This window comes from Lissotriton vulgaris, chromosome 3_1, assembly GCF_964263255.1.
Source record: "Lissotriton vulgaris chromosome 3_1, aLisVul1.2, whole genome shotgun sequence".
In the NCBI taxonomy this organism is placed as follows: Eukaryota; Metazoa; Chordata; class Amphibia; order Caudata; family Salamandridae; genus Lissotriton; species Lissotriton vulgaris.
In genome coordinates, this window is record NC_141689.1 from 496,799,062 (window position 1) to 496,822,794 (window position 23,733).

General features: G+C 45.6%; 1 protein-coding gene across 1 annotated transcript in view; it reads left to right on the forward strand.

Annotated features, from left to right (window-relative positions):
- The window catches only part of DMGDH (dimethylglycine dehydrogenase), a 527,940-nt gene that overhangs the window by 480,432 nt on the left and 23,775 nt on the right, over positions 1-23,733 (forward strand). The window contains exon 15 of the mRNA XM_086960740.1: positions 23,558-23,692. Within this exon, the coding sequence (XP_086816866.1) occupies positions 23,558-23,692 (135 nt within the window). The remainder of the gene's footprint in view (positions 1-23,557; positions 23,693-23,733) is intronic.

The following is a 23,733-nucleotide window of genomic DNA, read 5'->3' on the forward strand; positions in this document are numbered from 1 at the left end:
AAGCTGCGCAAGCAGCTTTTGCGCAGGAGAAATCTAATGAGTTACAGTATGTTGCTCGGGAATCCGCCCTCTGTTCCATTGGCTAGCTCCATAAATGGAGGCTAGCAATTGGAACAGAGAGGCGTCCGTCATGGCCGGACCAGATTCGGGGGCGTTCCCGAGAATTTTTGGCTTTTGGCTACATCAGCCAAAAGCCGGGAACGCCCCCGAATCTGGTCCGGCCGGGCCGTGCTTGCTGCTGTCCTGCCTTCCTCCGTGTCCCTCCTCCCGCCGTCCCCCCTCCCCCCCTCCGTGTGCCCGTCCCCTATCCAACCTCCTAAAACCTACTGTAACCCACTTTTGAAAGCACCTGGTAGCCGCAGTGTAAATTCACTATAAATGCATCACAAATAATAAATATACACCTTTCACCAGTCGGGATGACGGGCACAAATCATAGTTTTTTAAAAAGAAACTAAAAACATAGTTTTTCACCCTGTAATAATGGAGTTGCTGCTGGACTAGCGCCTAGAAGCATCGCATCTGCACACTCTACAAATCTAGTTCATCATCATCACCACAACATTCGTAAGATTGTTCACAAAATGAAATAAAATTGTTTTTCTCAAAACGTGCTATGGATGTTCTCTGAGTGCATTTAGCCTTGCTTCATGGGCCTCTCTATGTTGTGTGCGTGTGTGTGTGTGGGGGTGAGGGGGGGTTCTCCTAAGAAAGTGGCCATGAGGTTATGGAATGTTTTAATTTCTTTTCTCTTTGAATGCGGGGTCTTGCCAAGCCATGGTCACAGTGGAAAGGGAAGACTCGTGCTCCGGTAGGCAGCGTGCGGAGGGCACCCTGTCTGAACAGAGGTGAGACCACACCGTAGCATCCTTCCGTTACTGCCGGCCTGGTTACTTTATGGGCGCCCTTCGCATCTCTTCTGAAAAAACACAGCACCCTTCCTCCAAAAATGTACTTTTCTGATAGCCTCATAAGTTTGAAATTATCCAAATATATTTCAAGGGAATATTAAGGCAGCAGCCGTGTGCAAAACTCTGGGGTTCGCGTTCATCTGTGACACCATGAGAACTGAATCCTTTCAACAATTCTGTGGGGTCAGAATGTGTAGCAGGAACCGGCGTGCTCAATAAACACACAACCTTTGTGCATGTTTGCTGACCCTTTGATGTTTACATTCTACAAAAGCACACACATCTATCTTCCTTTCACAGATATAAACTACTAACTGGTCAGCTGAAAATGAATGAGCTGGTGACGGTGCCGGGTTACTGCTGCCAGTCTATGGGTTTTTAATCTCCGTCACGTGTAATCGCGCAGGGCTGACTCGGCCTTTCACCCTGACTGGGCCGAGAAACTAATTGACACCGAATTGGACAACAATAACCACTGCTATTAAGAATGCTAGAGCTGGCAAACAATGCTGTAGTAAAATCATGTTTAAAAAAACACGTTATTAAATTGAATCCATGCAAAAATGAAACCGGTCAGAAGAAGAAAAACATATTTTATTATTCCTTGATTTGGTTTTTAGGTTTCGGATGTTCTCCGAGTGCATTTAGCCTTGCTTCATGGGCCTCTCTATGCTGTGTGCATGTGTGTGTGTGTGTGGCGGAGGGGGGGGGGACGCCCCCGAATCTGGTCCGGCCGGGCCGTGCTTGCTGCTGTCCTGCCTTCCTCCGTGTCCCTTCTTCTGCCGTCCCCCCTCCCCCCTCCGTGTGCCCGTCCCCTATCCAACCTCCTAAAACCTACTGTAACCCACTTTTGAAAGCACCTGGTAGCCGCAGTGTAAATTCACTATAAATGCATCACAAATAATAAATATACACCTTTCACCAGTCGGGATGACGGGCACAAATCATAGTTTTTTTAAAAAGAAACTAAAAACATAGTTTTTCACCCTGTAATAATGGAGTTGCTGCTGGACTAGCGCCTAGAAGCATCGCATCTGCACACTCTACAAATCTAGTTCATCATCATCACCACCACGTTCGTAAGATTGTTCACACCACTGAGATCAAACAGAGCAAAATGAAATTAAATTGTTTTTCTCAAACGTGCTATGGATGTTCTCTGAGTGCATTTAGCCTTGCTTCATGGGCCTCTCTATGCTGTGTGTGTGTGGGGTGGGGAACGCCCCCGAATCTGGTCCGGCCGGGCCGTGCTTGCTGCTGTCCTGCCTTCCTCCGTGTCCCTCCTCCCGCCGTCCCCCCTCACCCCCTCCGTGTGCCCGTCCCCTATCCAACCTCCTAAAACCTACTGTAACCCACTTTTGAAAGCACCTGGTAGCCGCAGTGTAAATTCACTATAAATGCATCACAAATAATAAATATACACCTTTCAGCAGTCGGGATGACGGGCACAAATCATAGTTTTTTAAAAAGAAACTAAAAACATAGTTTTTCACCCTGTAATAATGGAGTTGCTGCTGGACTAGCGCCTAGAAGCATCGCATCTGCACACTCTACAAATCTAGTTCATCATCATCACCACAACGTTCGTAAGATTGTTCACACCACTGAGATCAAACAGAGCAAAATGAAATTAAATTGTTTTTCTCAAACGTGCTATGGATGTTCTCTGAGTGCATTTAGCCTTGCTTCATGGGCCTCTCTATGCTGTGTGCGTGTGTGTGTGGGGGGGGGGTTCTCCTAAGAAAGTGGCCATGAGGTTATGGAATGTTTTAATTTCTTTTCTCTTTGAATGCTGGGTCTTGCCAAGCCATGGTCACAGTGGAAAGGGAAGACTCGTGCTCCGGTAGGCAGCGAGCGGAGGGCACCCTGTCTGAACAGAGGTGAGACCACACCGTAGCATCCTTCGGTTACTGCCGGCCTGGTTACTTTATGAGCGCCCTTCGCATCTCTTCTGAAAAAACACAGCACCCTTCCTCCAAACAATTTACTTTTCTGGTAGCCTCATAAGTTTGAAATTATCCAAATATATTTCAAGGGAATATTAAGGCAGCAGCCGTGTACAAAACTCTGGGGTTCGCGTTCATCTGTGACACCATGAGAACTGAATCCTTTCAACAATTCTGTGGGGTCAGAATGTGTAGCAGGAACCGGCGTGCTCAATTAACACACAACCTTTGTGCATGTTTCCTGACCCTTTGATGTTTACATTCTACAAAAGCACACACATCCATCTTCCTTTCACAGATATAAACTACTAACTGGTCAGCCTGAAAATGAATGAGCTGGTGACAGTGCCGGGTTACTGCTGCCAGTCTATGGGTTTTTAATCTCCGTCACGTGTAATCGCGCAGGGATGACTCAGCCTTTCCCCCTGACTGGGCCGAGAAACTAATTGACACCGAATTGGACAACGATAACAACTGCTATTAAGAATGCTAGAGCTGGCAAACAATGCTGTAGTAAAATCATGTTTAAAAAAACACGTTATTAAATTGAATCCATGCAAAAATGAAACCGGTCAGAAGAAGAAAAACATATTTTATTAATCCTTGATTTGGTTTTTAGGTTTCGACTGCAAAAAAGCTGCGCAAGCAGCTTTTGCGCAGGAGAAATCTAATGAGTTACAGTATGTTGCTCGGGAATCCGCCCTCTGTTCCATTGGCTAGCTCCATAAATCGAGGCTAGCCATTGGAACAGAGAGGAGTCCTGCGTCCGTCATGGCCGGACCAGATTCGGGGGCGTTCCTGAGAATTTTTGGCTTTTGGCTACGTCATGCTACGTCAGCCAAAAGCCGGGAACGCCCCCGAATCTGGTCCGGCCGGGCCGTGCTTGCTGCTATCCTGCCTTCCTCTGTGTCCCTCCTCCCGCCGTCCCCCCTCCCGCTCTCCCCCCTCCCGCTCTCCGTGTGGTCCTGCCTTCCTCCGTGTCCCCCCTCCCGCCGTCCCCCCTCCTCCCCTCCGTGTGCCCGTCCCCGCGTTCTAGCGTGAAATGACGCACGCTGTTATCACGCTTGCGTGTCAGTGACTGGAAAAACAGCATTCCCGGGACTAGTGGGGCAATCCTTCTCATAGAGAAGTGAAGAGAGGCCTTTGAAGCGGTAAAACATGCCACGGAGCTTAATCCGGGTCTCCCGCCCGAATGGGCTGAGTATAGATACTGAGGGAGAATGTCGGCATTGTAATGTATTTGTATCGGAGCATTTATAAAGCGCTTTCCGGTAGTGGAATTGGGAAAAAATACTCTCGGAATGCTGAAATTGGCGGTCAACGAGTGGCAGAGCAAAGGGGGTGGAGTCACGAGGGGCGGAGCTTGAGTTTGACAATTGTAATCTAAATAAATGACTAACGCAGGCTAAGCACTTTCCATTTTATACCTCAGCGGCTTTATAGCATCTTAAGGATTTTTTTTAAAGTGCCAGCAAACACTCCCTGCGCTCCCCGTTGGAAGTGAGCATGACGCTGCTATCTGCATTGTGCGGCGGGAAACTTCCTGTGTGTATTGATCCCTTGCTGAGAGCACTGTCTCTATACTGGGGGTATCAGAGTGATATTTCTCTCGGGGGAAGCAAAACGCAGCTTTGGCAGGGTTAGGAAACCCCGTGGGGTGGAGGAGGGGGGCGGGGGCTAGAGAGCGAATGTGTGCGTTTATGTGTGTGTGTCCCTGCGCGTATGTGTGTGTGCGACGCATGCATAGCTCACCAGGTAGCGACGATGCGGGAGTGGGACAGGTGACCCCAGTTGGGTTTCGTTTTTGAGGGTGCGGCGATCAGCTTGAACTGGGCCGTGATAGTGCCGGGGAGAGGGGGGCCTGGGGGCAGGATGGTGGGCGTTGAAGCCTCAGGGGGGTTTAGGCTTTACAGAGGCGCCTCTGAGCAGAGGCGGGGGTTGCTGACAAGCAGCACCCGTGTCTGCCTGTTGGGTTGAGTCGCCCACTCGCCCCTCATGGCAGCGGAAACTCTTCTTGCTTCTGCGGAGGGACCCTGGACTTGCCCCTTATAGAAAATAAACTTTACAAGCTTAAACTTGGTGAAGCTCGTGACGTTTGAAAACAGTTGCTAGATTGCAAATTAGAGGCATGCACACCTATAAGTAATAACCCCTACCATATAGTAAAACCTCCCATAGGCATCACGGTTTTTCAATATTATTTGAGGGCATTAGTAGCAAAGGATGACATTGGTCTGCTGTTGTGCCATTCACACTTCTCTTCTGCTCGCTGCTTTGAACCCCCTGGCCAAGCCCACTTCAGCCATTGGCTTACTGCATCCTGAGCGAGGGCAAAAGCAAACCCTGTCAAAATTAACACATTCACACACAAAGTAGCACCCCCTCAGGGGCCACTTTGACACTGTGTTTGTTTCGAGAAAAAATGCGTGTTTATATTTTTTTTAAATATTAGTGAAGGCCTGGCAACTTCCACGGCGGCGTTTTATGCAATCGATGGCAATACAGAACAACTATTAACCAAACCCAAAGCCTGGAACCCAACGCTAGATGGATTGGCTTTGCTAATGTTTGCTTTCCTATGTTGCCCATTTTTTGCGAAGCTCCAGTTACACAGAAGTCCGAGAGAGGTACTCTGCGCAGTTTCTAACCATTTCTAAACCTCCAGGCTTGTCCTCAGTCTCCCTCTGTGTGCAGTGAGTCCCTCCTGGCTTGTCCTCAGTCTCCCTATGTGTGCAGTGAGTCCCTCCAGGCATGTCCTCAGTCTCCCTCTGTGTGCAGTGAGTCCCTTCAGGCTTGTCCTCAGTCTCCCTCTGTGTGCAGTGAGTCCCTCCAGGCTTGTCCTCAGTCTCCCTTTGTGTGCAGTGAGTCCCTCCAGGCTTGTCTTCAGTCTCCCTCTCTGTGCAGTGAGTCCCTCAAGACTTGTCCTCAGTCTCACTCTGTGTGCAGTGAGTCACCCCCATGCTTGTCCTCAGTCACCCTCTCTGTGCAGTGAGTCCCTCAAGACTTGTCCTCAGTCTCCCTCTCTGTGCAGTGAGTCCCTCAAGACTTGTCCTCAGTCTCCCTATGTGTGCAGTGAGTCCCCCCCATGCTTGTCCTCAGTCACCCTCTCTGTGCAGTGAGTCCCTCAAGACTTGTCCTCAGTCTCCCTCTGTGTGCAGTGAGTCCCTCCAGGCCTGTCCTCAGTCTCCCTCTGTGTGCAGTGAGTCCCTTCAGGCCTGCCCCCAGTCTCCCTCCCTGTGCAGGGAGTCCCTCCAGGCCTGTAATGAGACTCCGCCTTTGTGCAGCTAGCTCATGCAAGTAGGTTCTAGCCTGCACCAAAATAACAGATACAACTTTGTTTTGTTTTTTCTTGCCTTCTGCCTTTTGATTGTGCCTGTGTCTGTTCCCGCCCCCCCCTCCCGCTGTCCGTGTGCCCGTTCCTGCCCCCCTCCCGCTGTCCGTGTCTCCGGCCCCACTTGTAAATGCTTGTTTTATTTTTGCAGTATATTTCCTTGGGAAAGCACATGTCTGTAGTTGCATTTGGGGAATGAATCTCTGAAACTGAGATGTTTTGAATTTGGGAAGTGCTTTTCTTAGAGACAGCAGCATAGTGTGGGCTATGAGAGCTGTGTGGGCTGTGAGAGCTGTGTGGGCTGTGAGCTGTGAGCTGTGTGGGCTGTGAGAGCTGTGAGGGCTGTGTGGGCTGTGAGAGCTATGTGGGCTGTGAGCTGTGAGAGCTGTGTGGGCTGTGAGAGCTGTGTGGGCTGTGAGAGCTGTGTGGGCTGTGAGAGCTGTGTGGGCTGTGAGAGCTGTGTGGGTGTGATAGCTGTGTGGGCTGTGAGAGCTGTGTGGGCTGTGAGAGCTGTGTGGGCTGTGAGAGCTGTGTGGGCTGTGAGAGCTGTGTGGGCTGTGAAAGCTGTGTGGGCTGTGAGAGCTGTGTGGGCTGTGTGGACTGTGTGGGCTGTGTGGACTGTGTGGGATGTGAGAGCTGTGTGGGCTGTGTGGGCTGTGAGAGCTGTGTGGGCTGTGTGGGCTGTGAGAGCTGTGTGGGCTGTGAGAGCTGTGTGGACTGTGAGAGCTGTGTGGGCTGTGAGAGCTCTTGGCAATGTAAATAACAATGCCATTTATTTATAAGTAAAAAAAAAAAAAAGAAATGTCATGAGCAATGCCAATAGCTCTAACTTTTCCAAAGGCGAAACCATTGCATTGTAAATGCTTGTTTTTGTAGTGGTCCTGCAACTCCTTTGGCAAGTCTTTGGTTATGCTCATTTTACATTTTTTTTATTGGGTTTTAAATAGGTAATTCGAAACGAACAGAAAAACAAACCAGCAGTATGGACATTCTCTCGGTACATGGTTCACATTCAGTTCATTGCAGGCTCTGTAGCTACACCTTAGCGAACTTGACCAGCGTTGGATAGAGTGCATCTCCCGTCTACCCTCCTCCCTGTGTATCTTCCTACTTCTCTTTATCCATTTCCCTTCTTCAGCATTCTAATACATCCCCACAGGGCCGGCTCTAGGGCGGTGCGATCGGTGCCACCGCACCAGGCGTTAACTTGAAGTGGGGGCACCCTGTTTCTTGTTTTAAAAGCACCAGATGCCACGTTCCTTGTCCCACCTATTTTTAAGCATCAATAAAAATGTCACGATCTTTGGGGATTAACGTACTTCCTGGACAGAGGCCGGTGCTTTGTCTGGTAGACAACGTTTCAACTCCTAACAGCGCAGAAGGTTAAATTGCCTGCTGCAAATAACGTGTCTCTTTCAGATCACAAAGTGCATACTCTATAAATAGGTCAGTGGGTTATCGCTTTTGTCAGAGAGATCCTTTTGTTTCTTGCAGTTTAAGAGTTAAAATCCTAAAATAGAGCAGTGAGCGCTTAACTGTCCTCAAAGAGCTGCATGCAATCCGCAAGGACTATATTACAGTTACGGTGTAATAGGTTCAATGTAGCGTGCTTGAGCAGTGGTGCTGCCAACACTCTACATTCTAAAGGTGATTCGTCTGCAGTGCACCAACGTTGTTGACTGTATGTAGGCAGTGCATGTTTAACCTGCAGGTATCTGGAATACTGGCTATTTGCCAGTTCTGATTGTTTTTGGAGCTCCTCAAATGCGAACAGCCCCTGTGTTACCCTTATTTCCCCTATTTTGGAGCTGTTCAGGATATCCCATTTCTTAAACCCTTCAAGCTTATTCAGGCCCGCATGATGTCAGTCCCACAGTGGTGTCTTGTCTCCAGAGTGAGCTGGTCATTTAAGTTGCTCTCTTTCGAATCTTAATTCCCTTGGCTGTTGAGGTTGGTTTCCAGCTCTGAGAGCACCTTTGTATGGCTCCTTAAAGCATCCCTTTAGTGTTGTGGCCCTTTTATCTGTCTGGAATTAAGGTTCCTTTTGTTTGGCAAAAACCCAATTATCGCCTTCCAGCACGTGGGTCCCACGGCAATAAAGTTTCAGATCCGAAAGGGTAATGCTCCATTCCTATAGGCTCTTCGTCCACGCTGTTCTGGGGAGCCACTTATCCCATAGCAGAGACCTTGACACACAGTCTACTTATGAGAAGAATCCATCCAGGATGGGGTCCAGGGTGTTTTCCGCAGCACGTTCAAGAATTTAGGTAGTGTGAAAATTGTATATAAAGCAGTCCTGCCATTACATAAATCAGGAGTTTTCTCCTGTGTTTGATATCTGCTTTGTATTTTCCCACGAACCTCCCCAAGTTATTCCACATGAATTTGCTAGTGTCTTTGTAATTTATACTCCCAGGTACCTGAACCCTTCTTGTGTCCATTGCAGTAGGTACTCTGTCTTCTCGCGGTTGCCATGTGGTATGGGGAGACGCCACTGACTTATGTCAGTCTATGCACATGCCTGAGCACTCCCCAAATGTGCTTCATATCTCATGTATTCCAGGAATAGAATGTTCCGGGTCTGCCAGCTACAGGAGGAGGTTATCCACATATAAGGAGTTGTTGTCCTCCCTGTCTGGGTCCCACCTGACACCCTAGTTCAGGACTTCATTCCTCACCCAGTTCACCCGTGGCTCCACTGCAAGTGCGAATTAGACCTGTCTCGTCCTTCACCCTAGATGAAATTCCTGTGAGTGTGTGCTATTAATCCAGACATTTGCTATCAGGTTGTTATACAATAGCTTAATACAACATAAATTGAGGGCAAAAACTAATTTTCCATAGGAATAACATTAGATATGGCCACTTGAGTGAATTGAACACCTTTTTGGAGTCAGGGCCCGCAGTACCCTCTCCTCTTGTATTCTGTTCAAAGTTGCCAGGGTGACGTAAAGGCACCTACGGTAATGGTGGGTAGACCTGTGGGGTATGAAGTTTGACTGTTTTCTGCTATTTTTCAATCACTTGGCAAAGACAGTTAGACAAAACCTTTGGCAGTATGTTGGCTTCAAAATTAAGCAGGGAGATTGGTCTATACAAAGCAGACTCCTCCAGTGGTTTGCCCTTTTTATCAATGAGTGCTATAATCGCCGTTCTCTGGTACTTTGGTTGGCTCCTCTCCCTCCGGGCCTCGTGTTGCATATCACCCAGCTTCCCACATAGGAATTTTAAGAACTAAGGCAGTAGACCATTAGGCTCTGGGGTTTTCCCACTTTTGAGTTGCTTGATGGCCTCTGTAACTTCTTCTGTCTCTTTTTTTTGTTGTAGTAGTAGTAGATCTACTCAAGGTAAAGCAGGAGTGGGAATGTTGCCTACAAAAGTTTCCACCCTGTACCTTGTGAATCTGGGCTTCTATAATTGTTCAAGATGTACTGCGAAAGCCTGCATTATCTTGATTTGATTCCACTACTTTTCCCTTATCTGACAAATATGACTGGTATGCTGGCAAAATATTGTAGCATTCATGGCAACATTACCATTTTTAAAATGCCCTCTCTCCTTAGTGTGGACAGCAGGAGTTTGATCCACTGAGGCCCTGTTAGAGGCCAATGCCCTGTTTAAATTGCGGACTGTAGCGTCTGCAGATCGCCAATATATTCCAATGCCTAGGTATTTGAACGTGTGAGAAATTGGGTTGCTTGTTGAAGGGAGTCCATATGGATGTTCTCATCTCCCAGTCTGGCTCGAAGGTCCTTAAACGCTGTCTGCCTGCTGGAGCGCTATACAAAAGGCGTCTGGGATATGGACAGCAAGATCTTGCTTGCCATTCCTGAGAAATTTAGAAATATCTTTGCTCAGATAATTCAAGACAGATTGTATAGAGCTAATTATGAGCTGTGAGCCAGTTTAGATACAACAATCTGTGTAGTTTGAACCATAGCCAACAGTGTGGTGAATAGGCATAATGCCTGTATGTATGCCACATGCTTTTCTGGGGCATGCAGGTGTCCATTATGGCCATGCCATTTCATAGTCCCAGGCTTTTTTGGGGAAAATGTATTCTTCATTGAAGCACTTCAGAAACAGCCAGGCTACAGCTGTCATGGGATGTCTCTTGTATCTAACCATCAGGCGGGATCCCTCTATGCCAGGTGGAATAGCTCTAAAGGCGGCAGTTGGTAGAGCAAAAATGCCATTATCACCAAGAGGTGATTCAGAACTTCTTCACTTAGGGGAGGCATACCCTGGTTGGGTCTGTTTGCCACCTCCGAGAATGCTCAATGTCCTGAATACTGCGCACCGGAGTTTTTACCAAGAGGCTCCCTGTGGGAATGAGTTCCGTTTGCAGTAGGGTGCAAAACTCCTGTACGCCCCTCAGCTACTGCTACTTCTGTCCCAAGTTGTTAGGTGGATCAGGACAGACTGGGCTTGAGTCATATTGTTAGCTCCGGGGTGGGCCAGAAGAGTGTGTGATTCCGATATGGTCAGGGTCGGACTTGGACAGAAAATAGGCTCGGGCACCAAAATTAAAGTGGCCCCCATTAGCGACTTTGGCAGTTAAAAAAGTGGCCAATATTTGCAAACAGAGCAGTTTTAAACTTGTTAAGCTACATTGTATAGGTGTTTTGCACGGTATGGGAGACTGCATGCATTTGTGCTTGCTATTGGCAATGTTTGTGGAAATGTGAAACACACAAAAGGTGATGGAAGGCTGCTTACAATAAGTCTAACTACTGACAATAGTCTGACTAGCACCCCAACTCATCATTCTTTTGTTCACCAGACCACCTCAGTTTGGGTCCAACCATATGCAAATTGCCAAGCCATGTCCTCCCTGAACTGGAACACAAACAACCCAAAACAGGTTTCACCCTAGTTTCAAGCATTCCTCCCAGCGCCTTTTGTGTGTTACATGCACCATATTAAGTGGCATGGGTTTGCCCAGCGTGGGTCCCATGCTCGCTGTGTTACTGGAACCGAGCTATACCTGGCTGAAGAGCTCATAACTAGGGCAAAACTGGTCCTGAGTTGCTTGTATTCCGGTTCAGGGAGGACCTGTCCTGGCAGTTGGGGCTGGGATGCTTGGGTTGGTGGCGCTACACCGAGTGATTGTCCGTGGTTAGTCAAATTGCAAGCATTCCTCCCATCAGCTTTTGTGTGATTAATGTTTGGAAATATCAGGGAAATCAACAGTAAAAACCGGCCCACCAGGCCATGGGGCCACAAACCTCCAAAAATCGCCCACACAATGACCAATCTGACCAGCCCCGCCCGATTGCCCTATAGGCCGTCCGACCCTGGATCTGGTGAGCCTCCAAACTTGCCCCCAATCCACCTACCTCTTCTGCCTCAGTGGGGGCATCAACAAGAACCTTTGTTTTTAGTGTAAACGAACATTTGATGAAGTAATGAGCGTTGGCGTGCTGAGGAGAGGGACATCAAGCAATTGCCAAGGTTAGAACTCGGCCTCCAGCAAAGCCGCTGACATGACAACCACACAACAAGGGGTTAAGAATAGTGTTCTAGCAGGAGAGAGGGCGCAGGTAGGAGTGCACGCGCCGATCGGAAATATGCAGTGTTACCGTGTCTCTTATTAAAGGTGGGAGAATAGATTGATCCTTAAAATGTATGTATGTTAAAGCAACTTAATTAACAGGAATTAGTTAAAGATGTCACCTAGGACACAAAAACAATTGTATCCAAGTTTTATATGCACCCGTTTGGTGTAATCCTTGGATTTCGGCTGCCTGGGACCAGGTAGGTTTATAACCATGCCGCCGAACTGAAAGATACACTTATCTTGAAGTTGAATTCTTGTGTTATGGGTTTCTTTTTTGTTTGATGCCAATGAAACATTTTCTAACAATATTCAGGCGGCATATGCTGTGCACGGCTCAAGGTCGAGGCGACCTTTTCTGACAGCAGAGTGATCATTGTGCTTTCCCCTGAGTGCACGTGGACTTGTACACGTCATACGCCCACGTGCCTTTTTATAGATGACTGTAACATGAGCATTGCCAAGAGCCACGGCAAGGATCATCATGGACGCGAACGTTCAAACCATCTAGAAGACCTTGACAGAAAAAGATGTGTATTAGGATAACCGCTTCTCATTCTGTTTTTAAAACACTTTCCAGCACGTGAGTCTGTTTATTTGTTTTTGGATTAGGAGCAGCGTGGTAAAGTGTGAGGCATTAACCCTTTCGAATGGGGAAACCAGAATAAAGGACAATTTCAGCCCACCATGAGATAGTTCTACTGACACCTTACATTATTTTGCAACCTCCCCTCATTCAAGAATATCATCTTTGCTCATCTTGAATAAAAACACCTCTGCTCCTCTCTTCTGGATGCTTGGGAGTTGTAGCCTTCACTAGGTACCTTGTGGTCCTTGTGTGAGGAGGTAACCAATGATGAAGCATGTCACCTTCTGTGAGAGAGGGTTCTAGTCCTAACAGCATAGTGCTCCCTTTTTGCCTTTGATTACCACATAAGGTTTTTGTTTTCTACACTTGTGCCACCAGACGTACAACTGTGTGAGAGTTTCTATTGGTATAGGAGCAGTACGTTGTTGGTAGGGTCAATACTCCCGCTAGACGCTTTGTGTGTTATTAGGCCTTTTCACCGTGTCAGGGGCACTATAGGCTACCTGGAGATGTCCGTAACGGGTGGTCTCATTTAACAATAGTGTTTTAGGACCTCGGCAGGATTTTGCAAAGTACTGCTTTTGTACTCCTGACAATGACCTCTAACAATATCTTGTTTAGCAGTCAAAGCTAATCCCGAAGACTTCCAAGATGCACTAGGAAGTATGAAACTAAGACACAGAAGGACACAATATTGGCACAATAAAATGGATGTCCAGTTGCACCTATATCTTGCAAAAATAGTGTCTTTGCTTACAGCTGGAAATGTACAGCAGTTAAAATTAAACACAGGGGAAGGAAAACCGAATATCCTTCCGCGTTCTGGCCATGAGATTCACTCCTAATTCTGTACCTGCACTCTTGTAAACATAAGTGTTTGTGCATTGTTATACTATCAGGAGGGGTCAGAAAGATTGTCAGGCTTAGAATCCCCTCTGGTTCCACAGGTTACTACTACTTTCAGTTTTCCTGCTTTCACGTGTTGTGGTGTATGGAGAGAAGAATCCAACCCCTCTTCATCCAGCCAGATGAGGCCTGGTGCATGAGCTTCCACTGTGCATCTTTATTATTATTATTATTGGGGAGATTTGTAAAGTGCCTGGTGTACGCCTACAGGCGTGTCCCCGCGCTATAAAAAGTGGGGTAAGCAGTCAAGCAGCCAGCACAACCGTCTACCGTCTGAATAAGTGAGTTTTCAGTTTTGTTCTAAACAAGAGTTCAGATGACTCCAAGCGTAACTCTGACGGAAGGTCATTCCATTGCTTCGCTGCCAGATATCTGAACGACCTTCCCCCCAAACGCGCTTTCCTAATTTTAGGAATTTTCAGAAGACCTGTGCAGGAGGAGCGCAGAGACCTTGTAGGCTCATACCTGGTCACCAGGCTCTGTAGCGGGGCAGGGGCTTTGCCACTCAGGATGCGGTGACACATGGTCAGGGCTCTGAATTCCACCCTGATCCTAACAGGAAGCCAGTGCAAGGCCTGGAGTGCTGCCTTAGAGGAAGATCTTCTAGGAAGCCTCAAAATAAGGCCAGCAGCAGCATTTTGTAGCACCTGTAGGCGATTGAGAGCCTTTCCCGTGGCCCCCAGATACAACAAATTGCCGTAATCCAGGCGTGAGGTGACTAAGGCATGCACCAGCGTCCGACGAGCAGAAATGGGCAGGAAATCCAAGACCTTTCTCAGAGTTCTTAGAACTCCGAAGCATGTCCCCACCACACGGCCAATCTGGGGGCCCAAGGCAATCTGCATCTGTGACCCGCAACTTATCAGCCACTGGCAGGGCCGACTGACAATTCCGGGCACCGGCAATCCCCCGGTAGGCTGAATGGGGTGGGGGCCTGTTTTATGATAGGGGGCCGGTTCTGTTGCTAGGGGGCCGAATTGGCCGTGTCAGAAAGTAAAGTTAAACATAACATTGCATTGAGAACAACCCTCCGTGACGTGATGTGAGCAGTGACCCGCCAGCCGATTTCAATTTAATTAAGCAGCAGCAGGCAGCCTACTATACTGGACTCATTATAATTTATTTGAAAAAAAACCTCACCATGTGATCATTGATGATGATGAGTGACGTAGACGCAGGCAGCGCACAGATGTCACCTTCTCCGTGCCTGCACGCTGTGGTTTTAGTTAGTTGTGGGGTCTGCTGCCTATGATGCTCATGCGCATTTGGCTCGCGCAATAAAAAGTGCGCGCAGCGTGACTCCGAGGTCGAGGAGGCGAGTCCGGCATCTCAGAGGCCAGGGGAGGGACTGGGAAAAGCGAGACACCCCCTAATTATATTCCTTCTGTCTGGTTTGCCGCCGCAGGTGAGTCTATTCACGACTGGACCGGACACCGTCCAGTCGTTTTAATTGCATGCAATCCTTAAATCCATTGGCTGCGTGCTCATATTATTGAAACACTGCGCGCTAGCTCTGTCTTTCTGTCGAACTTAAGTAGGGGTGCATTGTGCAGGCCCAGGGCTTTGTGACATGAGAGATTGGAGCGTTTAAAGAGAGTGAATTGTGTACTAGTTTTCAAGCGCTGTTGACTGATAATTAACTCCTTAGTATTGAATGCGTACAATAAGCAGGGCTTTACATTTTTGGTCTCCTACGCCCAACAATTTTAACTCCTCCATATTCAACATTTAAAATTGAGTCTAAACATATAAATGATGCGTGGATTAGCAGAAGCCACATCAGGAGATCGCTAGCTTTATAACTCGTTTGCTTCTCGTGATAAATGCTCATTCAAATACTAGGCTCATCTGCGCTAGTAACTCGGTTTCAGAACCTAATGGCCCATCAGTAGCATGCTGCAAATACTGAAAACAACTTTTATGCAGGGCCGGCTCTAGGGCGGTGCGATCGGTGTCACCGCACCGGGCGCTGACTTGGGGTGGGACGCCACGTTCATCTTTCAAAAGCACCTGATGCCCTGTACATTGACCCAGCAAATTCCAGACATCAATAAACATGACAACTCCGGTGATTAATGTTCTTCCTGGAGAAAGACCGGAGCTTTGTCTAGTAGAAGTTTTGAATCCTCACAGTGCAGAGGGTTAATGTGCCTGCTGCATGTAAATTGCAAGGAAAATATTAGAGCCATATCTTTTTTGCCCAGTCTTTCGTTGTCCTAATTTTGCTAAATGTATTCATTTGAGGAGAAATCAAATCTTATTAATAAAGAAACAATTGTGTTACATTTTAAATTCAATTACATTCTGAATTTGTGTTTAAACTACACTGCCTACCAGCAAGGATGACCTGTGACTCCTACTACTTGTAGGCCTCTGTCGTATGTAACCTTTCCTATATACTGATTTGCACAGTGATGATTGTCTCTGTGCAATGCGTGTGTTGATGTAAAGTGTTCTGACATCTTAAAATCGTATGTGAGGCACTATAAAACGAAATGATGGATAACAGGAAAGTAATCTGTGTATCCATTGCAAGGAGCTAGACAGAAATGCATGTAGGAGCCAGAAATGTGGCATGATCAGTGTCTGTGCATGTGTGGGGTTGGTTGAGCGTTTTCTGAGTGTGCGTGTGGAAAGGTTGAGCTATATGTAGATGCGGATTGTGAGGGTCAAAAATGTTGTTCTGGTGCAATGACAGGGGCTAAAAGGAAGAGGATTTACATCCAAAAACATAATAGATACATTTTGGAGTCATCCATTGCAAGGTACCGGACCTGGAGGAAATAAACAGACTTTGTCGTCCGAGGTTTGTGTCCCAACAGCTTCATTAAGTGATAAGTAACAGGCAAATGTTAATAACTTATTGGGATGCATGATTATCCTGGTTATTTCTTATTTGGACCAGAAGTGAGACCACATTTTTTCTAGGCTACCAGAAAGAGCTCACCTCTTGTGTCAAAAATCTATGTTTTCAGTTTTGTTTGCATTTAGCTTAAAATGTGTTCATCCAAACTATGGCAAGTTAACATAGATCTCATTGGTTTCGGTTTGGGCAGAACGTGCATGTAATTAGCATAGTTTTAGCAGGATAGTCGAACAGATTCGATCACAAAGGGTAGTTGTTTGAGGAAGTTGTTTAATAGGATTGCTTTTTAGAGAAACGTATTGATCGTAGGGGTGACCTCAAAAAGGTGTAGGAGGTGTACTGGACATATAAATGGAACATCAAAATCACCAGTGTGCTCATGGGAAAGCCATGCTTAGGGGAGAGGGTGTAGCCTTACGGCTAGAGCGGTCAATCTCGAACCTGGGGAACCAGGTATGGATCTCGGCAGGGACGCTCAACATCCTGTGATTTTGGGCAAATCACGTAATCTCCCCGAACCCAACAAAAATTAATGTTTCCATCTGTAACTAAACTGGTGCTCATGTAAAGCACTCTGATACCTGATATCTTCAGATCGAGTTGGCGCTATTTAAAACTCAAAAAAAAAAAATCACATCTGAGAGACAGTGGTTATGGGAAATTGGGGGGCATTGTCAAATGGTGGTAATGAGGTAATCCATGGCGGAGGTGGTCATGAGGGGGGGGGGGGGGGGCGCCAACAAACATTGTCGCACAAGGCGCTACCAGTGCTAAAGCCAGCCCTGCTTTTATGGATGCTTCCACCCGACGCATTGAAAACATATACATTAAAGGCGAGCTGGTTTTGTCGTCCAATACTGTTAATGAAAATGTGCTCTTACCTTTCCTATGTTGGCTGCTCTATAGAGACGGATGACGGTGTGATCTGGGACTACAGTGCTTATTTTCAGCAGGCTGGTGCTGGAGCTAGTCTGTGACCTCAACAAAAGGAGCGTTTTCTCTATTCTCAGATAAAACTGCATCACATTACTGATTCTTTATTGTTGAGGGGGAGGTCACCTTTTTGTCCAGCTGGTATTGCGTTTGTTTAGAGGTAAGGATTGGAGCTTCGGCAGAAGGAGCAGGTTATGTTGGCAGGACCGCCTCGCCATTACATAGAATTATCCTGTCTTCCAGCAGCACTTGCACTTGACATCGGCACACTAACATTGAAAATTGCTGGTACTTTTGACCTTGCTGTAGTGTAATGACTCATGTGCACATGATTTACATACTAATCGGCGAACAGGTGATAGGTATTTTAATGTGCAGGGGTGCTCCTTCTTGATTCCGCCTGCATCAGCAGAAAAATTGCATTGGTGGTGGGGGGAGACGAGCCTCTGAAATGACAGTGTACTGTTGTTAAACGTCTGGGAAACCTAAATGAATTAAAGCTGACTGCTTAAATGCAAAAACATGATTCGTTTGGTTCAGCATTCTGCATTCAGTTCTTCCACTGAGCTCTTCCACTGTGAGAGAGTGGACATGTTTGTCAGGCCCAGCGCACAAACCCGATCTAAGCAAAGTTTTTAATCAACGCCTCCATTTTATTAAACAACAGTATTGGAATTAGCATGAAAAACAAAGTTTCACACAGTTGTGGCACTCCTCATTTTATGACCTGTCCTGAATTACTGAACCTGGGAAAGTAAAAGGGGCCTACGGGGCAAGGGCTTAGGCCCCGGGCCTGGAGTCGGACGGGACCCGGTCCCAGACCTCAGAGGGGGTGATGGCTAAGTTTGTGCTGACGCCCGTGAATATTAGTACGTTCTGCCTGAATTCAGTTGTGCCGCAGTCTACCCTACAACAGTGGGTCATTGAGGATGGGAAGCAGTCGAAGAAAGAGGAAACAAGAGGAAGAAGTGAGAGAAGGAATGGAATCAAGTAATGGGGTGAAAGGAAGGAGGAAAAAGGGTAAGGGAGGGAGGAATGAGAGCAATAACCAGGATAGGAATTAAGTAAAGAATCTTAGGTGATCATGGAGAAATGGTAGGGTAGAGTGAAATGGAAAAGAAAGGAACACAATGGAATGAAAGGGGAGATTATATTTAGGACATGGGTTAGGAAAAGAGAGAGACAAGGAGGATAAGAACTGAAAGGATAAGAGAGCAGAGGAAAAAGAGGAAATTCAAATGGCAAAGGTTTAAGAATGGAGAATTTGACATCTGAGTTAAAAGCGTAGAAGGCAGGAGTAGGAAAAAGAGTAGCAAGGGAAAGAAAGGTAACTGGGAGAATGCCCTTCTTTCTGGGAAAGAACACGTTTAAAAAAAAAGCCTGATAAACAGATAGATGAAGATTATTGAATCTGACTGAAAGTACTTGAACAGGAGTGAATGTGAAGAAGCTAGGGCATCTCATAGACAGGAAATGTGTTTAATAGCCAAAGTAGTTGAGTCAGAACATCCTATTATATCTGAGCTAAACTTGCAGTTGCAGTTTAGGGAGATAGTGGCCTTGTTGTAACTGGTGCTCCTCAGTGAGACACTAGATGCCACCCCAGGTGTTTTTATTAAAAAACAGAAAATAAGATATATGCTTTCTAACGCATGCAATCAGAATATTGGTAATCAGAAACATGGTAATGAAATTGTTCAAAAAATGTCAAATTCATACTATGAAATCCATTTTTCTTTTTAATTTTAGTTCAGTTCGACAACTGTTTATCCACACTGAAGTTGAGACCATAGTTTTTTTTAACATCTCATTGTACAAGTTCATGACATTTAAGACAACAGCCAACACGTGTTTCGCAAAAGTGTAAAACCGCTTTCTCAAGCCTCTTTCTCTCAATTTGAAAAAGTTACTCTTTCCATCTATTTATCACTTAGGCCCACATGCATCAAGCATTTTTGGAGTCGCAAACGGTGCGATTCTTTAAAATCGGCCGTTTGCGATTCCAAAAATGCTTTTTGAGATGCATCAAGCAATTTTAGAAATCGCAACATTTTTGCGATTTCTAAAATTGCGATTGCTTTTAAGAAATCGCAAATTTGCGATTTCTTAAAAGCAATGCATGATTAGTTTTCAAATTGCGAATTCGGAATTAGGGTGTCAAATGTACCGAGTGGTTGAACCACTCGGTAAATTTGCAAAAAGTGTGAAAAACGCTGCAAAAGCATTTTTTAAACACTCATGTTACGGACACACATGTCCTTAGGACATGTGTGTGTTCAACATGATGCGAAAACAACATTTCATGGGTGCAGAGGGGGTTCATTTGAACCCCCCTCACCACCCTTGAAATGCAATCAGGATTTGCGATTTTCAAATTGCGAATTCGCAATTCCCATTCATTCCTATGGGCCTTTTGGCCCATAGGAATGAATGGGAATTGCGAATTCGCAATTTGAAAATAGCATTTTTTATACGATTCGGTAAAAATAGCGATTTCTACCGAATTGCATAAAAAATGAAAAAAATAATCATGCATAGGCTTTTGCGATTTCTAAATTGCGAATCGCTATTTATCTCAATTTAGAAATCGCAAAAGACGACATTGATGCATGTGGGCCATTGTGTTGCAAATTAAAAGTATCAATGTATCTTGATAGGATGGTTTATTCTGTTTTATTTATTCGTTAAGTGTTTTTCTTGCCCAGAATTTACTACAATACCTCTTTCTTCCCAATACACGCTCCAGATTTATTTCACTTGGTACTGCCTGTGCTTATTCTCTACCAAATAGAAGCAGTCTCTACTGTATCATACCTGAAATATAACATGAGTTCCTTCTGACCTGCAGCATGCCTGTTGTTTGGTTTACCCCACTACTTACTAGTATGCATCGTAGCTTGCGGACTGTACAGTTGTACATGACCTGTGTGGCTACCCAAGGCCATCTCAGCCTACTGCCTGTGCAAGTGCGTTCTTGCCTGTACATGATGCGCCTCTTTCCATAGCTTAAACCAGAGTCAATTAAAGCTGTCTCTAGGCTAAACTTAAATAAGAAACACAGATGTGCCTGTGGTGTTGGAAGCCTGTCCACGTTTCTACCAAGACCATAGCTTTTTCTGATTTCCTTGGCAACCAGTCATCGTCTTCACAAGGAGCACAATGGAGGACATGGTTTTTCCTAGACTGTAAACAAAGCAATCCCCTCTTGCAAACCAGACCTGTTCTTCCATTGGTTGGTTTGATGGTCTCTGGTTAGTAGTGGTTTTGCATGGCCCCAGCTTGAAACCCTCACAGTGCAAACTCAATGCGGGCCCTTTCCGCGTCTGATAATGAGCTCACTGATGGTGTGATGAACATGGAGCATTTTCCTTGCTTGGCACAAATGTGTGCATAGGCTGTACGATTATATTATATGATGGTGCACTGTTTGTATTTTGAACCTGCGAGGGCTTTATCTTGGATGTACTGTGATAAAGCTGTTGGGCCAACTCTTACAATGTCCTTCGCATACATCTTTGTCATCTCGTCAAAGCTCATCCATCTTTTCATTCATCCATCCATCATACATACACTAAGGGATTACTCTCCGTAGTCCCCTCCAGGTTCTTTTGAGATTCAAAAGGCTGCGCACATGTGATGCACATTTAAGGCACATGTCTGTCATAAAATGTACTACAAGTTGTCACACAAGTGTATTGTCACATAAGTGGCGTGCCCTTGAGGACAACCTATGCTTCATGTTCATGTTTGGACTAAATGGTTGGTGGGGTCTGTAACTGATGTCCTTGTCGGACTAAGATTTCTCCAAATTAAATGCAGGTTTGATCTGCTTTATTACATCGAAAGCCATTTTTGTTGGCTCCTAGGGCTCAGTGCACTTTACCACCGCTAACCAGTGCTAAAGTGCTTGCAGCTCTTTCCTTTAAACATGGTAAAACTGGCAAATTTAATTTACTTGTAAGTCTCTAAAAATATGGTTCTACAAGTACCCAGGGAGTGTAAATTAAAGGCTGCTAGTGGGCCTGCAACACTTATTGTGCCACCCACGTAAGTAGCCTATTTAAACATGTGTCAAGGCCAGGCCCTGTCATTGAAGTCTGCCTGTGCAGTTGTAAAACTGCCATTTTGACCTGGCAATTGGAACCTTTTTCCAGGCCTAAAAATATTCCCTTTTACTACATATATCACCAGGATGTCACCACTAGCGCAAGCCCTAGCAGTGGTTGCTAACTGTTGCGCTTGCTCGCTACACACCATGTGGGGGCTGGTCTCACTTTTACTTTGTTCTCTCTGATTCACTACTTGTATCTATTTTTGGTGCTCTCTGAAAGAATGTCTATGGGTACATATGACTGGGTGGGTAACCTGGTGCTCTTTAAGGTCATCATCGACTATTTACTGTGCTTTGAAAGTTGATATAATTGAATATCTAATGAGAAATGTGCTGTAAAATCCACCATTTTGGTCTGTCTTTTTCCAAAATTTTCGTGGGGGGAGAACCTCCCAAACCCAGCAGTAGGGCTTGCTCGCTCGGCGCTGGACGGGGGCTGGTCTGGCTAAATTTGCCAGGACTGCTTTCAGTTCCCAGTCCGGCCCTGGCCACTTGCTTTAAAAAACATGTACTCCAAACAGAAACTCAGTCTAGTTTGCAAACTTTATCGGCACAAATGACTTTGCTAATACAGTATTTTTTTTATTGACAAAAAAAATCCTGAAATGGAAAACACTGCACCACTAAAAGAATCTATTCTAATGGAACCTCTGTTTTTCACACCAAGGGTCATGTAAATCTGCCCAGCAGTTGTTACTGCTTCAGGAACATGAATTTTGAATGCACATCTCCAAAAATACCCTCTATAAGTTGTGAACTCTGTTGACCAATAATCATCATATTTTATTCGAGCAACTAGATCTTACTTGCTACTTTTGCCGTAGATTAATCAAACTGATGAAAAGTGAAGAGTTATTATCTGGTGAAATAGTATTCACAAAAACAAAAACAGAACGTGTGGTGTGTACAGAAGGCTTATTGTGTGTGTATAATGCATTGCATTTAGTCAGAAGTACAAGCAGTGACGTAAACATGACCGACTGTACCCTGACATGCCATATCCCTCAGCTTACCATAACTACAAAGTATACACCAATAATGAGCAGCATTAGCCTTGAGTGGCGATGGAGGTAATCTGGGATTAGGTCGCCGGCTAATATGTGGGTCACAGCAGCAGTGGTGTCTGGCATGTACCGAGGGTGGTGAGGCGGGTGGCACAGAAAATAAAATAAAATACACTTACCTTCCTACGTGTCGTACTCCTCGTGGCAGGCTCTCAACTCCTAAGCCAATCCTCGTGCTGATCTCATGCTGTTAATTGCACGAAAGAAGACCCAGGATTGGCTGGAGCATCCTCTCTCAGTGCTCTTATGAGCAGTGGAGGCCTGTGCTTTCTCTAACCCAGCTGTCTGACAGCTCGGTTAGAGAACTTTAAAATGCGCATGTCTGGCTGTACATCTCAAAACGGCAGTCCAAAGGGACATGAGCACTTTAAACCTAAGTGTGCAGCTCCCATCTGCCACTCCGCAGGAAAGGCCCTGCCTCATCATGACGCTCCAATCTGGACGGATTGGTTGCTGAAAAATAAAATGGTAAGAAACTTAGTTACCATTTTATTTTTCTGCTCTGGGCTGGGGCTTTTCATTGTGGGGCGATGCTCCTCTGTTCAAATGGAGGAGCCACCCCTGCCCAGCAGGCCTGTTGTGTGTATCATGTGCATACTTTTTCTATCAAGTTTGTACTGCTGAAGCAGGGTTTGTACACAGGACAGAACTTCACTTCGTACCACTTTTCAGGTTCTGTGCTCGGAAAACAGTTGCCTGCTGTCACAGGCAGCTCAGAAATGCTCCAGCAGTTTGTTTTGGAGTGTGGCATATAATCAGGATTTGTGGAATCATACAGCAGGCGAGGCCCAAATTATGTAGCAGGGTTGACCAAAATATGTGCAAGAAAAGGTGAATTGCAGCTTAATGTGTCACATTTTGTGAATTCATTAGTTCATTATTTTGTCATTTTTACCCATGTTATCTCTCCCTTAGCAAATATTTCATCTCATTGGTACCACTTTAATAACCAAATACTGCAAAAAGCTACAGCGACATGATCAATTGACTGTTGTGAAGTGCCTTACACTGAGTGGCAACATGTGTTGGTGCTTTTTTTAGTAACTTTTGATGCCTTTGAGTTAGAAACATTTATTGGTTGCAATCTGCAAATTATGCAGCAGATGATGGATTTTGTGGCAAATGCAGCAAAGTAACAATTATGCTAAAAACAATACAGCTGCAGATTCGCATAATTTTAGTAGCCCTCTGTATAATGTACACATATTATGCAATTATCTCGAATGTAGGAATACATTGCTTATGTGCTACGACAGAATGTAAGGTGAATTTGTAATATCATGAAATACAAACTTTTTATACAGTCAAAATAATCCATCGTTCAATATTCTTGACTCTTCCAGGAAGCAGATTTCATAGGCAAGCAAGCGCTGAAGCAGATTAAAGAGGAGGGGCTTAAAAGGCGACTAGTGTACCTCACCTTGGAAACCGATAATATTGATCCAGAGGGGAATGAAAGCATCTGGCATCATGGCAAGGTAAAGGAGATCTATTTCATTACTGTCCAGTAGCATTTCTC